General features: G+C 40.4%; 1 protein-coding gene across 6 annotated transcripts in view; it reads right to left on the bottom strand.

Annotated features, from left to right (window-relative positions):
• Nucleotides 1–465: 465 nt before the first annotated feature.
• LOC143033492 (calnexin-like) overlaps nucleotides 466–17,027 on the bottom strand; it is a 179,658-nt gene continuing 163,096 nt past the window's right edge. For all 6 annotated transcript variants that reach the window (XM_076198996.1, XM_076198994.1, XM_076198995.1 and 3 more), the window contains exon 12: nucleotides 466–2,141. In XM_076198996.1, coding sequence (XP_076055111.1) covers nucleotides 2,088–2,141 — 54 coding nt within the window. In that variant the 3' untranslated portion in view covers nucleotides 466–2,087. The remainder of the gene's footprint in view (nucleotides 2,142–17,027) is intronic.

The raw sequence follows: 17,027 nt of genomic DNA, 5'->3' as shown, positions 1-17,027 counted from the left end.
TCTTCATTCTCACAACTGCCAATCTTTTTCCTATTTGTGCCACAACCATGCACATTTAATGACCCAATTAATAGGGTTCTGACTGGAGTCCTCTTATACCTTGACTTTCTAGAAGATGAGCATACAGAGCTGGATCCTTAGTCCCATCACTCCATCCCACTTAGTTGCTTTTTAGAACTTGCATGAGAGATAGCAAAATTCTGTCACCTCCTACTACAGAAGAATCCAGAAGAGGTAGTCATAGAAGTGATAAAGGACAGGTTCAAAAGAACAACATTAATTAGGGACAGCTGAACTAAAGCATCATCATTCCTTTATGAGTAGATGAATAACGTGTAGCTCTGGTCCATAGGGTCACCCCAAAACAAGCCCTAAAATATTTATTGTACATGCTGTCAGTACCGTAGAATCCTCTCTCAAAATGCATTAATTTCTGGCAGGCCTAAAGGATAATCAAAATAAATGTGAATAATGACATTTACTGCAAAAGCATTCTGTACATCATATACCATGGCAATATCCAAAATGGTGCTAACATAATGGCAATTTAACTTTATGGTATTCCATAAAGGCTGTAAGTGTTTAGGACTATGCCAGACAGTGTCAGTTTCATAACAATGAGTCATCTTAGACAACTGTATTGACCAATTGCATATACAAGGAATTTAGGTACAAAAAGCAGATACCTAGCATATAATGTTACCCATGAATTATGACAATGCCCCTTTCGGATGTTTTAGGCAAACCCTCGACTTCTTTAAATTCTGTAGTTTTGAGGAATATTATTGTCTAAATAATTAGTCTACCCAGAGGTGTTTGTTGTTATACACTGGACATCACTATCTGTATATAATCTTTGATATGGTATGTTTTAGAAATATTCTTATAAATACATAATCACTTCAAAGTAATCACAACTTATTGGAGTAAATAATGTTCAAAAAACTTAGAGGGAAGTTCAAAAATGGGAACAACTGAAATCAATACAATACCTTTTCACTCTCACCCCTTTCATCCTACACAACATCCTTGTGTTCTGTCATTATCTTATTGACACTATATTTAACTTTGCATAAAAATAAGTCCCTCACAAAGCCAAATATTTTACTTACAGTTAAACAAGACAACTGTTGCACCCAGATACTCAGCACAATACAGTATTATACAGATGCTAAACACTAATGATACAGGAGTGACAATTGCTGTAGTAACATGAAATTTACATCTCTCAAAGTAAAGTGTAACAGATCTGGTGCTGCACTTGTCCTGTACCAAAGTGTGGCTTTGGCTCTACCATTCTTGGACTGCAACATACAACAGCCCTGGCCCTTGATGAAAATGGACTAGAAGAAACAATGAAATCTTGTTATTCACTACAATACAAAGGCTATACAAGGCAACACAGCGGCTTTTAAGTGGCCTAGTCTCTCACTGACATTTCCACTAAGTTAAACCTCATGATTTTATATATATATATATAATTTATATATATATCTATATATATATATATATATAACTGGCAGCTTCAATGAGGGTCAAACATAGGCCTATCACATCTTGCATTTACATCAGAACCTACTGCTGTGACCTGCACAAGTCTTAAATGCTTGCATTCAAGAACATTGATCATGATTTTCATTTAATACTGAGTAGAAACAAATGACAATGGTTGAGGATGCATGGAAATTAGCAGGGCAGCTACCATGAAAGGAATGTTTGTCTTTGTTTAGTTCCATGGCTAAAATAATTGCATATATATGTGCAGGCTTTCATTATTGGTTCAGTATATGGCCCAAGACATGTTTATCTAGAAATATACTTCTTTAAAAAAGCATTGCCTTTCTCAAAATTATAAAACATATTGCTGTTAAAAGTTCTCACCACATATATTTATGCTCCATGTTTATTTATTTATTTATTTTTTTTAACTACTTTTATGAATACGATTCCTTGTAGAATTTCAAACATTGGAAAATGACTACCACACCTCTCCCACCATCCATCTAGATGTACTGTTGGTGTGAGTGAATAGTTTCTTGGTGATAACACCCAACAGCTTCATCTTGGAAGCAGCAATAGCTCATCGTTTATTCTTTCCTTGCCTTTCGCAGTCGTGGAGACTTCCTTGTGTCAGCAGAGTCCTGTAAAGAAATAATGTGTAAAATGAACTGTCATTGATATAAGGACACAGAAATGATGCACACATTTCTATGTTTGAGCCCACAACCTCACTAACCCATCTCATCACACCATACAACCACAAACAGCGGCATACTACACAAATATACAACCTAACGGGTCACCACAAGTATAGCTCTCTTCCTGTATAATACAACACATCCACACAGAAACACCCAGATCACAAAACAAGCTGACAGACCACTAACCTCAATATTCTACCCCTACCCACTAACCCCAATCTCAGTCCCACAGGATACCATCCAGCTCTAAGACAGTATCAATACAAAATAGGCCTAGACACAATAAAACATGCAATTATCATACATATGATACTAAACACCTCATCTTCCACTGCCCTGCATTATTCCAGACAACAAAATACTATTTTTTTCAGTGTAGCAATCCATAATAAATGCTGAACTATGAAGGGTTTTCCAATTCATCTTCTTTGGTTTCCTTTAATGCAGAAGTGAGGGAAGTGCTCAATCTTTAGGGAGTTGGATGTGAAAAAAAATTCAAAAATTGGCCAATCTCACTTGCACAACACTTACTGATATAAAACATTACACAAACACCAGGCCCTGTTCCTCATGTTCCTGACCTCACCCTCACCTCCCCACCATCAGCCTGCATCCTTTCCCACACCACTACCCTTGCCCTCCCCTCTCCCCCTCCTCCTAACCCTAATCCTCCCCATCTGTACCTTAATCCCTTTGTTACCGACCCATCAACCTTACGTAAACAAATGTTTCAAACCGTCCCACGAATGGCTGGAGCCTTATGTTTGCAAACACAGACACTTGCCACCACGTGGGTAAAAATAACCCAGAAACCGAGGCCTTGAGAGCCCTCAATACACACAGCTTATAACTGTGACACGTGCGTGTCACGGGGAGCACGCTCGGTTCCTGGCGGGTGCACTCAGCCGTGACACGCAGGTGTCACAAAACACACATCCGGTACTCATGGGGTTAACCCTGTGAAGTACCCTCCAATATGTACTGAACACACATCAACATAATTAAACATTAATGCCATTAATACTAAAAACATAAACTCAAACACCTTCTCAAACAACAAAACATACACATTGCCATCACACAAGAAACAAAACTATGATGCTCACAAAAAACACCCTCATTCTCAACCAACTCACCACCATCCCCAACCTTATCCTGGGCAGAGACTTCAATACCAAGTTGTCAGCCTGGTATATCAACAACCTAAACACAGACTGCTTGAATTACAGAAACAGCTCAACTATCAATCATGAACTACACCCACATCCCCCATCAATCCCTCCAACACTCCCTAGTCTTCTGTCATCACATTCTGTTTTCCCTGTTGAATCCCAACAACTTCTTGGAAGATGGTTGCAGCCCTTGGATCCGATTGCTTTTCAATCATTATTTCAACCAATACACAATACACCTCAGTTGGCCACACACACACATGTACATTAATTACAAAAGAGGAAACTGGGAAACTTTCAGGAGACAGAACAATACTTCAAAACACCAATCAGATACAGACACTGCTGTGCACACCCTCAATACAACCATACAAAACAGACAAAATCACATAACCCAAGTTTCACACCAGAAATTCAAGACCTCTTGAAACAATGCAACACACTCAAACAAGTCACCCCTAAACCCATCCCTTAGAACACCACAGACCAATTACAAACACTTAACACTGAGATCAATGATAAAATATATGAACAAAAAACACTAAGTTGGCAAACTTAGCTCCCTTCCCGTATAATACAACTTAAATCACATACATATACCAAGGCTTTTTCCCCTTTACAAGGGAGGTAGCCAAAAAGGAAAAGGCATAAAATCATTCTCACCCATTCCATCCCTGAATACACTCCACACCTCTCCACCCTCCCTCTTATCTTAGCACCTCCTGGATGATGGGTCATCCCTGCACCTTGTCCACTGCCCTGGGTCAGAAACAGTGTCGCAAGACACAGCACATCCACAGCAAGGCCGCTTCATTAAATTGGCGACCACCCCTCTCTGTCCCCCCATGCATAAAAGGAGATGGGGAGAAATCCCTTTGGGCTACGTCAAATTTTGCTCACACATACTACCTCATGCATTACATCATCATCCATATACAACCATTCTCCATTCACCCCTGTCTTCTGTCCTCTCCCATCCCTCCACAACAGACATTCCCCTCTTCCCCAAAGCCCCCTTCACCCCATCCATCCATCCACCTCCTCCTCCTAGGACGTCCCCTCATGTTTACTCCCTCCACATCTGCCTTCCATACCTATTTTACTAGTATTTCTTCACTCATTCTTTCCGTGTGCCCAAACCATCCTAATACTCTTTCATCAACCCTATCTCCCAACTCCCTTTCCACCCCCGTTCTCCTCCTCACCTCCTCATTTCTCACTCTATCTAGCCTAGTAACCCCCATCATACTTCTCAGACACCTCATCTCAAACACATTCAAACTCCTTCTCTCTTCCTCTCTTATGTTCCATGTTTCTGCCCCATACAGTGCTGTTGGCACAATCACTTCTTCATACAGTCTCCTCTTAGCATCCCTTCCCAAATGTCTATTCCTCATTACACTCTTCAATCCACCAAGGCATTTACTCGCTTCTCTCAATCTACATTCTACATCCACCTTCACTCCACCTTTTCCTGCCACATTTGCACCCAAGTACCTAAAACTATCCACTTCCTCCAGTCGCTCTCCCTTAATGCTCACTTCCAGTCTACTGCCACTTTCACCCCTTGTACATCTCATCACCTTACATTTACCCACATTTATCTTTAGCTTTCTTCTATCACATACTCTCCCAAACTCTGTCACCAACTTCCTCAGTCCCTCCTCCGATCCTGCCACAAGCGCAGTGTCGTCCGCAAAAAACAGCTGGCTCACCTCCCACTTTTCTCCATTTTCTTTAACCATCTCCAATCCCTGACCCCCTACCCTTGCACTACCCCATCCATGTATAAGATGAACAGCCAGGGCGACATAACGCATCCTTGACGAAGTCCCACCTTTACCTCGAATCACTCACTCTCTCCATTTCTAATCCTGACACAAGCTCTACTACATACATACATACATATACCAAGGCTTTTTCCCCCTTACAAGGTAGCCAAAAAGGAAAAGGCATAAAATTATTCCCACCCATTCCATCCCTGAATACACTCCACACCCCTCCACCCTCCCTCCCATCTTAGCACCTCCTGGATGACGGGTCATCCCTGCACCTTGTCCACTGCCCTGGGTCAGAAGCAGTGTCGCCAGACACAGCACATCCACAGCAAGGCCGCTTCATTAAATCGGCGACCCTCCCTCTCCATCCCCCCATGCATAAAAGGAGAAGACGGGGAGAAATCCCTTCGGGGGTGCTTCAAATTTTGCTCACACATACTACCTCACCCACCATCCCCCCGCCCATTCCACCTCATGCATCACATCATCATCCATATACAACCATTCTCCATTCACCCCTGTCTTCTGTCCTCTCCCATCCTTCCTCAACAGACATTTCCCTCTTCCCCAAAGCCCCCTTCACCCCATCCATCCACCTCATCCGAGGACGTCCCCTCAAGTTCACTCCCTCCACATCTGCCTTCCATACCTCTTTTACTAGTCTTTCTTCACTCATTCTTTCCATGTGTCCAAACAATCTTAATACTCTTTCATCAACCCTTTCTCCAACCTCCCTTTCCACCCCCGTTCTCCTCCTCACCTCCTCATTTCTCACTCTAGCTTAGTAACCCCCATCATACTTCTCAGACACCTCATCTCAAACACATTCAAACTCCTTCTCTCTTCCTCTCTTATGTTCCATGTTTCTGCCCCATACAGTACTGTTGGCACAATCACTCCTTCATACAGTCTCCTCTTAGCTTCCATTCCCAAATGTCTATTCCTCATTACACTCTTCAATCCACCAAGGCATTTACTCGCTTCTCTCAATCTATATTCTATCTCCACCCCCACTCCACCTTTTCCTGCCACATTTGCACCCAAGTATCTAAAACTATCCACTTCCTCCAGTCACTTCCAGTGTGCTGCCACTTTCACCCCTTGTACATCTCATCACCTTACTTTTACCCACATTTATCTTTAGCTTTCTTCTATCACATACTCTCCCAAACTCTGTCACCAACTTCCTCAGTCCCTCCTCTGATCCTGCCACAAGCGCAGTGTCGTTCGCAAACAACAGCTGGCTCACCTCCCACTTTTCTCCATTTTCTTTAACCATCTCCAATCCCTGACCCCCTACCCTTGCATTTACCTCTCGCACTACCCCATCCATGTATAAGTTGAACAGCCAGGGCAACATAAGGCATCCTTGATGAAGTCCCACCTTTACCTCGAACCACTCACACTCTCCATTTCTAATCCTGACACAAGTTCTACTACTCTCATAAACTCTTGACAGCTCCTAGAAGCTTTCCTCCTATCCCATATATCTGCATAGCCTCCCACAGTGCCTTTCTGTCTACCCTATCGTAAGCCTTTTCCAGATCCATAAAAGCCCCAAAAACATCCTTCCCCTTTCCTATAGCTTTCTCACATATCTTTCTTACCACAAAGATCTGATCTACACAACCTCTACCCGTCCTAAATCCACACTGTTCTTCACCAATTACTCCCTCTGTTCCTCTCCTAATCCTCTCAATCAAGATACTCCCATAAGCCTTCCCAACTACACTTAACAAGCTAATCCCTCTGAAACTACTACATTCACACTTGTCCCCTTTTCCCTTGTAAAGAGGAACTATACAGGCACTCCTCCGGCACTCTACCCTCTCTCCAGCAAACATTAAATACCCTCACCAACCAGTCCACCATCACTGTACCTCCTTTTTTTAGACATTCTGCATGGCATCCATCCAGACCAGGTGCCTTACCTGCTTTCATCATCTGAACAACTGCCTTCACTTCATCCTTCCTTATTTCTCCTCCATTTTCCTCACTCATCACGGTCATTTTCTTAGCATTTCCCACTGCAGCTATCTTTCCCTCCCTATCCTCCTTCACATTTAGTAACTCCCTAAAATATTCTGCCCATCTTCCCCTTACTGCCTTCTCTTCCATTATCATCTCTCCATCTGCACCTTTTACCTTTTCTTCTCTACTTGATTCGCCTCCTCTTCCTCTCTTAATTTCTTTCCAAAACATCTTTTTATTACTTTCAAAATTTTCTGTCATACTCTTACCCCAATTCACATCTGCTCTCCTTTACCTTTTGCTTTACTTCTCTTTTCTTTTCTTTGTACCTCTCATATGACTCCCTCGTCCTATTTTGTAACCAATCTGTGAATGCTCGCTTCTTCTCTTCTACAACCTTCTTTCTTTCCTCATCCCACCATTCACTACCCTTCCTTCTATTTCCTCCTGTCCTTCTTGTTCCACACACCATCCTTGCACACTTTGTAACTCCCTCCTTGAACCATCCCCATTCCTCCTCCACACCTCGCTCTACTCTATCCTTCACACCCTTCCACTCCTCCTTCAGCTTCTTCTTGTACTCCTCCTTTTCCTTTTCATTTAGAGTTCACTCTAAGCACCTCCCTACCTTTTGTCCCTTTCCTCTTTCTCCATCTATCCTCCACTCTCAACTTACCTTCCACCAAAAAATGATCTGATATTCCCCAACCCTCTCCCCTTAGCACATGTACATCCTTAACTCTTCCTATCATAGTCCTATTTACCACTACATAATCCATCAACGCTCTATCTACCACCCTTCCATCCACCACCCTCTCCCATGTGTACTTATGTTTGACTTTCTTCCGAAACACTGTATTTGCTATCATCAACTCTTTTTTTAGACACATTTCTACCATCAACTCTCCACTACGATTCTTTCCTGGAACTCCACATTTCCCAACCACTCCATCAATTGGACCATTTCCTACCCTAGCATTAAGGTCTCCCAGTACTATTACATTGACATTTCTCCCTAAATCCTCTATGCACTCATTTAAATCTATCCAAAAGGCCTCCCTTTCTTCTACACTCTTCTCACTGCCAGGCCCATATGCATTTACAAAGACCCACATCTCCTTTCCCAGTTTCACCTTCATCCACATTATCCTTGAGGAAACCTCCTTCCACTCCACTACACGTTTACCTATCTCTTCACTTACTAGAATAGCCACTCCTTCCCTCCCTCGCCCTCTCTTCACTCCTGATAACCTCTCACACTCCCAAACTTACACTCTCTTCCCTTTTACTCTCATCTGTACCACATCCACGCAAATTAAAAGACCCAAACCTTAGGGTGCTGTTCTGAAAACTCCCAGACCCTCTTATGCCTTTACTTGTTCTTTTAGGAATATCCCCTGTGGGGCTACAAAGTGAAGGATGCCTAGTCCCACTCCCCGTCCCTTTCTACAAGCTCTACTACTCTCATAAAAACTCTTGACAGCTCCTAGAAGCTTTCCTCCTATCCCATATATCTGCATAGCCTCCCACAGTGCCTTTCTGTCTACCCTATCGTAAGCCTTTTCCAGATCCATAAAAGCCCAAAAAACATCCTTCCCCTTTCCTATAGCTTTCTCACATATCTGTCTTACCACAAAGATCTGATCTACACAACCTCTACCCGTCCTAAATCTACACTGTTCCTCACCAATTACTCCCCCTGTTCCATACATATACCAAAGGCTTTTTTCCCCCTTACACAGGGGGTAGCCAAAAACACAAAAACACTTAAATCACAAAAATAAATTGTACAAGACACTCAACAGCAACAGCAACACATTATGATCTCACACAGAACTCAAATTGGGTAAATATGATAAGTGGAGTCCCCCAAGGCTCCGTATTGGCTCTGATAATGTTTGCTGTTTATATAAATGACATGGATGAAGGAATCAAATGTTATATAAACTTTGCAGATGATGCAAAACTATTGAAGAGTGCAAATATTTTCTAAAAGACCTGGATAAAGTCTGGAAATGAATGAAGTGAATTTCAACATTAAGAAATGTAGTATAATGGAATTTGGAAAAAGTAAAAATAGAATATCTGGTCAATACAAAATTGGTACAAAGGAAGTCACAAAAGTAAACTCAGAAAGAGACCTAGGAGTAATTATCTCAAACGACATGACACCAGACAAACATGTAAACAAAATTGTTGGAGAAACTTACAATTTAATAAGATCAATGAAAGTGGCCTTTGACTACATGGACGAGGAAATGGTGAAGAAAATACTAGTTACACTGATAAGACCAAAATTAGAATATGCAGCATCACTATGGACACCTAGTACAAAAGAAGAAGAAAAAAAAATCAAAGAGCATTGACAAAGACAGCACCAACACTTAGAAAGTTGACATATGAACAAAGATTGGAAAAACTAAACTTATCAACTCTGGAACAAAGAGAAAGAGGTGATTTGATAACCATCTACAGAATTATGAAAGGGATGGAAATCCTTGATAGGGATGACCTACTTAAATGGGACATATATAAATATATATATATATATATATTCACCCACTATCCAAGTTACGACCTGTGCGACTTACGTCCACCCGTACTTACGACCACATTCAGCAGATGCCTACATGCACATATTATGAGTTTACTGGTTTACTGTACGTTTGCACGTGGCGTCCAGCATCCCGTACGACAGTTACGGCAGCACAGCACAGCATCTCACCAAGGTTGCGCTGTCTGCCATAATTATGGTATTTCTACCATAATTTAGTGTGTGTCTACCATCTACCATACGATGTCTACCATATACCATAATTTTACTGGAATTGATATTATACCGTATTTCGATTCCCAGTTCCCACCGATAATCAGGGCAGGTGGGAATGGTTAGAAAGGGCAGTTTTGCCAGATCGGTGATACACGCTTCCCCGAAAACCAAGACAGAGAGTCGGTTTACAGTAGTCCTGCATTCGTACATTTCATTCTGGTTCGAGTTCTCTATTGGTCGAAAGTCGAAAGCTGTAGTGTACGAACATGGATACAAATAGCTTTAACCCAAGTCTATGATATTCCTGGAGTTCTGAAGTATAATATCTTATATTCAATAAGACAATATATCTCACTGTACTATTCCATGCATAAAATATTTATTTGATGAAATAATGTTATGCTATGATTATCATTCTTTTCTTATGAAGAGAGACCGAACGTTTTCGCATGGGAGGCAACGATTGAGCCCAGTGCATAGAAGCGAATCTTGTACTTGTTTTCATGTACATTTGAGGGAATTATTTTAAATGTTATTAAGCCTTTATCACTTCAACCTCTTTTTATTAATTATGCCTCGACCAGCGGATACCAACGGATCTCCCATGCTGCCTCGCCAGACCTACTGCCTGATCTTTCCCTCGACCGTATGCACGAAGAAAGTGTAGATGACGTGCAACCAGAAAGTGGATTTTAATTTTTTTGTTTTTTACATGCATATTTTCTATTTTTTATATTTTGTATCTGTGTGTTAATTTGTATTTTCGGTCTCTAATAAGAATCCTGTGTAATATATTTTCTTTCTTTACCCTATCCTATTAATTTATTATTATCAATTTATTATTTAATATAACAATCAAAGAGTATTGGATATTTTGCATACACTGAGAATGTTCTATAATGAGGCCACAAACGAAACATTTGAGCTGGATTTACGCTCTGCATCATATGTCCTTGAGTATACACCTCGAATGTATATGGTCCGAGTTACGACTGTTTCGACTTACGACTGGTTGGTCGGAACTGATCTAGGTCGTAACTCAGATAGTGAGTGTATATATATATATCAGGACAATATAAATTGGTGAAAAGGAAGTAACAAAAGTGGAATCTGAGAAAGACCTGGGAGTGATCATCACAAAATATATGTCCCCTGACAAACTTATAAAACAAAATTGTTGGCAAAATGTACAACTTGCTAAAATCAATAGAAGTACCTTACTTGGATGAAGAAATGGTAAAGAAAATATGAGTCACAATGATAAGGCCTAAATTGGAGTATGCAGTGACTATGGTCACCCAGTACTAAAAATATAAGGAAAATTGAAAGAATCCACAGAGCAACTACGAAGATGGCCCCAACACTATCAAAAATGTCATATGAAGAAAGATTTTCAAAACTAGAACTACCGACTTTGGAACAAAGAAGAAAAAGAGGTGACTTGTTATCTTCAGAATTAAAGAGTTGTGGAAGTCCTTGATAGAGATGACTTACTAAATTGGGATAAGAGAAACACAGGAGAACATGGAACGAAACTCCAAAAGGGCAGTTATAGAAAAAAAAATAGAGTAGACGACCACCAGGAAGACCACAGAAAAGATGGTGTGACATCAAGGAAGCACTTAGGAATACAGGATCTTCTCTGCAACAAGTACTACAAGAGAGACGGTATGATGACCGCACCGACTGGAGGAGGCTGGACTGACAGGTCTACATAGACCTACCAGGCAGATGGTGAGAAAGGTGAGAAAGTGGTGGATGTATGGAACATAATGGATGATACAAAATTCTTGGCAAAACACACAATACATCCATGTCATTCAAACAACACAAAAATGAAGACAAAATGCACATATACACTCAACACACTTTATTCACTTGCAGGTACATTTGGACACAACAAACTACAGTACCTATTTATCTACATACCAAAGACTTTTACCCCTTACAAGGGAGGTAGCCAAGTCAAAATGCAAGTACCCACCCCTACCCATTCCACTCCCATCCACCATTCTTTCCTCCATATCATCTTAGCTCCTCATGGATAATTTCTGTATCCCACTTACTATCCTGGGTCAGAAGCAATGCAACAATACACAGCACATCAACAGCAAGGCAGCTTTACTTAATTGGCAACCACCTCTCTCCATCCCCTTAGGCAGAAGTCCCTTTGTGCAGTGTCAAAATATAATTCATGCATAACCACTCCCTAACACCACCGTCTCCCACCCACTCCATTCCTTGCATCACAGTATCATCTATACACAGCCATTCTCCACTCATCCCTATCTCCTGCCTTCTCCCTTCCTTACTCAACAGACAATTCCCTCTTTCTCAACTCCCCTTTCACCCCATCCATCCACCTCATCCTTGGTCATCTCAAGTTCACACCATCTACCTGTTTTCCACAGTTCTTTTACAAATCTTTCTTCACTCATTCTTTCCATGTGTCCAGACCATCGCAATACTCTTTCATCAGACCTATCTGCCATCTCCTTTTCCACCCCCACTCGCCTGCTCACCTCATGTCTCACTCTATCCAACATTATTACCCCTACCATACTTCTCAAACACATTCAAACTTTTCTTTTCTGCCTCTTTTAAATTCCAGCACTCTGTCCCATACAATGCCTTTAGCACAATCACCCTTTCATATCTCCTCTTTGTACCCATTCCCAAATGCCTAATTCTGTCGACAATTTTTAATCCCCCAAGACATTTACTTGTTTCTCTCAATCCACAATTTACTTCCACCTCCACTCCTCCCTTTCCTGCTACATGCAACCCCAAATACCTAAAGCTACTCAATTCCTACAACCTCTTTCCTTTAAAACTTGCTTCAAACTTGCTGCCATCCTCTCCCCTTGTAATCTGATCACCTTACTTTTACCCACATTTACCTTCAACTTTCTCTCATCACATACCTTTCCAAACTCCATAACTAAACTCCTTTAATTCCTCTGATCTTGCCACAAGTGCAGTGTCATCAGCAAACAATAACTGGCTCACCTCTCACTTTTTCCCATTTTCTTTAACTATCTCCATTCCCCTGCCACTTTCACATTTACTTCTTGCACCACCCCATCCATGTACTCATTGAACAGCCATGATATATCACATCCCTGTCACAGTCCCACCTTTACATTAACCTCTTCACTCCGAGCCAAAATCTCGCGGGCAGCATTATCTGCCAGACGTACGATGTGTCGTAATAATACTCGCATCATAAAATATAGTCACCGCTTATATCGATCGTTCTCTCTTTCACCCGTGAATTTTGATAACCATAGAAAATGTGATGAAGACAGTTTAGAGAGTATGCCATTATGCAGGGGCAACTACAATAAATATAATCAAGACGCCGATATGGCAGCCCCGCATATCCACTTGCTCCTCATACCGCCTACGTATGCGGCACCGTATGGAAGTGGTTAAACTACTCTCCATTACCAATTCTAACACAGGCTATACTACTCTCATAAATACTTGATTGCCATTAACAGCTTTCCCCCAATCCCATATATCTGCAATATCTCCCACAGTGATTTCTGTCTACTCTGTCATTAGCCTTTTCCAAATCCACAAAGACCCAAAGCACATCCTTACCTTTTCTTAAAGCTTTCTTGTATATAAAAAATCTGATCCACTCAACCACGCCTTTCCTAAACCCACAGCATTCCTCACCAATTACTCCCTCTTTTCCTCTCCTAATCCTTTCAATTAAAACCCTCCCATATACATTCCTAACTGACTCGACAAAATGATCCCTCTAAAACATTTGTCCATTTTTCTCATTCAGTGGCCCTTCATGGGCACCTAACCTCACTGATGCACACCACAACACCCTGCAAACTATACAAAACCCTTGAGATAATTACAGGCTGCATAAATACAACACCTATAAACCATCTACATCATGAAATAAAAGTTATCCAAGTCATACATCACCTTGACATGAGGCACACAAACACTTGCTACAGCCTTCATAAACACAGCACACCCACTACACCACACCACACGTTGTCGGAGAGGAAAGAAGTCTAGTGAATGAGCTCCGACTTAGAGCTTTGTTGATTGGATCAGGAAAATGCCTTGTTGTTTTTCGGGATGAAAGGGCTATGTATTCGAGTGACCGGTAAGGTACAAAATCCAGTTTTGGAAAAGTATAGTTTAGCACAAAATGGAGGAAAGTAAAGAAGATAAAAGAATTAATAAACCAACAAAGAGAGGATTAGATATGAGTACAGTGGATTCACCACTAGGGGTGATACCAAAGAGAACATGTATAAGCATCACTCCGGAGAAGACTCAAGGTGGGAAAGCAATGTTTTTTGGGGCTTTCAGAGGGAAAGGGGAGCAATAGGAAAATTATGGATACAGAACTAGAAACTAGGTTTAGTAGTGCACTAGGGAATCAAGACATCAATGACTTGATGGAAGAATTAATTTAAAAAGACTATAGAGCTTTACACAGAGATAACAAATTTACAGAGAACTAACGAAGAAATAATCAGAGTTGCATGGTCTAAAAAGTGAACTATGATTAAAAGGGAAAACAAAGAAAGGAAAACGAGGATAGAAACAAAACCTAATTGAAGACAGAGGGAGGTCAAAGAACAATTACAAGCAGTGACTGAAAAGATGGGAGAATCAAAGAGACGGATCTCATTGAAATAAAAAATCAGTGGAAACAGGAATGTGAAAATAAAACATCTCTTTCAAAGAAACAGTACAACAGCAGATAAAGGAGAATGCAAAGGAAACAGTGATTAAGGCAATCAAAGAAAAGGAAAACTGGGTGAAAGGCACAGTGGATAAAAAGAAATGCATTGTGGTTTATAGTATCAAAGAAAAACATAATGTACACAAATACTAAAGAGAAAAAGAGAAAGAAATTGTGAAGGAAATACTGAAAGCAGTTCAAGACAAGGGTCAAGAGTTGGAGAAGGAAATCAACATGCACAGAATGGGGGCATACTCTGAAGAAAAACACTATAGGCCAATGAAAATCAAAATAAGGACTCAAATGATAGCTGAAGAGATACTATCAAAATCAGCAAAACCAGCTAACAGTGAAAATTACAAAAATGTGTGGATAAAAAAGGAAATGAACGATGAAGAAATAGAGAAAGATAAGGCACAAAGAAATTAAGCTAATGAAAAAAACAAAAGAACGAAGACTGAAAAAAATGATCTTTTTTTTTAGAGTACTGGATCTGAGGCTGAGAAAATGGTACATCAGTAAAAAGGAAACAAACCAAGAAGAGAGAAGAAAAGAAAAAATTAAAAGTGGCATACACAAACATGGATAGTACGATTTCTGGAATAAACTAAACGACTATTTGATAGAGAAACCTGACATAATGGGGTGGGACAAGGTCTATACAACCATTGGGCGAAAAATAGAATGGATAAACAGGGGGGAGGACTCATGTTATTGACTAGAAAGGTCTTAAATGTGATAAAGATAACAGAAGGAAAAGATAATGTAGAAATGATTATGATTAAAGTTGAAAATACCATTATGAAAAGTAGAAAAATTATAGTAGTATGTGCCCCCAAAAACAAAGGCTTGGTCTGATAGCGATCATTCCAAATCATGATTAAAGTTGAAAATACCATTATGAAAAGTAGAAAATTTATAGTAGTATGTGCCCCCAAAAACAAAGGCTTGGTCTGATAGCGATCATTCCAAATTACTGGAAGACACAAAGAATGAATTATCAGAGTTACTGATAGATGGAGGAAACATATGGGTGACTTTAACGCAAAGGAAATAAATTGGAAAGAAATGACAATAAAAGGTGGAGAGGAACTCTGGGGCAACATTCTACTGGATTTGACCACTGATTATGCATCAACATCAATGGGTCAAGGAAAATACCAGATATAGAAACAATGAAGAACCATTGAGACTAGACTTTATATTCACATCTGAGCCTGAAATCGTGGACAAAATGAATTGTAAGACACCAACTGGGAAGAGTGACCACATACTAATACAGTTTGAACTTGAAGAACAAAATGATGTGAGAAAAAATGAGGAACATATAGAAGATTAATGTTCAACAAAACAGACTTTGTAAAACTTAGACAAATTTTTCAAAATGCTAACTGGGAAAAAATTTCAAATGAAGAAACAAAATAGAAGAGAAATGGAACATGTTTAAAGAAAAATACTAGGAGGGAATAGATAAATATGTACATACATACATATACCAAGGCTTTTTCCCCCTTACAAGGGGGGTAGCCAAAAAGAAAAAGGCATAAAATCATTCCCACCCATTTCATCCCTGAATACACTCCACACCCCTCCACCCTCCCTCTTATCTTAGCACCTCCTGAATGACAGGTCATCCCTGCACCTTGTCCACTGCCCTGGGTCAGAAGCAGTGTCGCAAGACACAGCACATCCACAGCAAGGCTGCTTCATTAAATCGGCGATCCCCCCTCTCCGCCCCCCCATTGCATAAAAGGAGAAGACGGGGAGAAATCCCTTCAGGCTGCGTCAAATTTTGCTCACACATACTACCTCACCTGCCCATTCCACCTCATGCTATCACTAAGAAGAAACAAAAAAGGGTTTACATAAAGTGTTGGTATAACAAAAAGTGTAGTGATGCTAAAGATAGAAGAGACAAAGCCTGGAAAAGATGGAAAAAGACAAAAAAATTACCAAATGGCAAACATACATCAAACTGAGAAATGAATATGTAGATATACGCCGAGAGGAAAAAAGAAACTATGAAAAAGGTATAATAGATAAATGCAAAGACCAACCTAAACTATTTCACAGATATGTAAATGACAAACTAAAAGACAAACACGAAATATTGAAACTGCATGAAGGAAATAAGAATATATAGAAGATGCAGCAATGGCTAGGCATTTTAGGAGATAGGTAAACAGGTAGTGGAGTGGAAGGAGGTTTCCTCAAGGATAATGTGGATGAAGGTGAAACTGGGAAAGGAGATGTGGGTCTTTGCAAGTGCATATGGGCCGGGCAGTGAGAAGAGCGTGGAAGAAAGGGAGGCCTTTTGGATAGATTTAAATGAGTGCATAGAGGGTTTAGGAAGAAATGTCAATGTAATAGTACTGGGAGACCTTAATGCTAGGGTAGGAAATGGTCCAATCG

This window comes from Oratosquilla oratoria, chromosome 15, assembly GCF_046742065.1.
Source record: "Oratosquilla oratoria isolate Oo_2021 chromosome 15, ASM4674206v1, whole genome shotgun sequence".
Taxonomy (NCBI): domain Eukaryota; kingdom Metazoa; phylum Arthropoda; class Malacostraca; order Stomatopoda; family Squillidae; genus Oratosquilla; species Oratosquilla oratoria.
The sequence above is the reverse complement of the archived record's forward strand: the minus strand, read 5'-3'. Positions and strand labels throughout refer to the sequence as shown.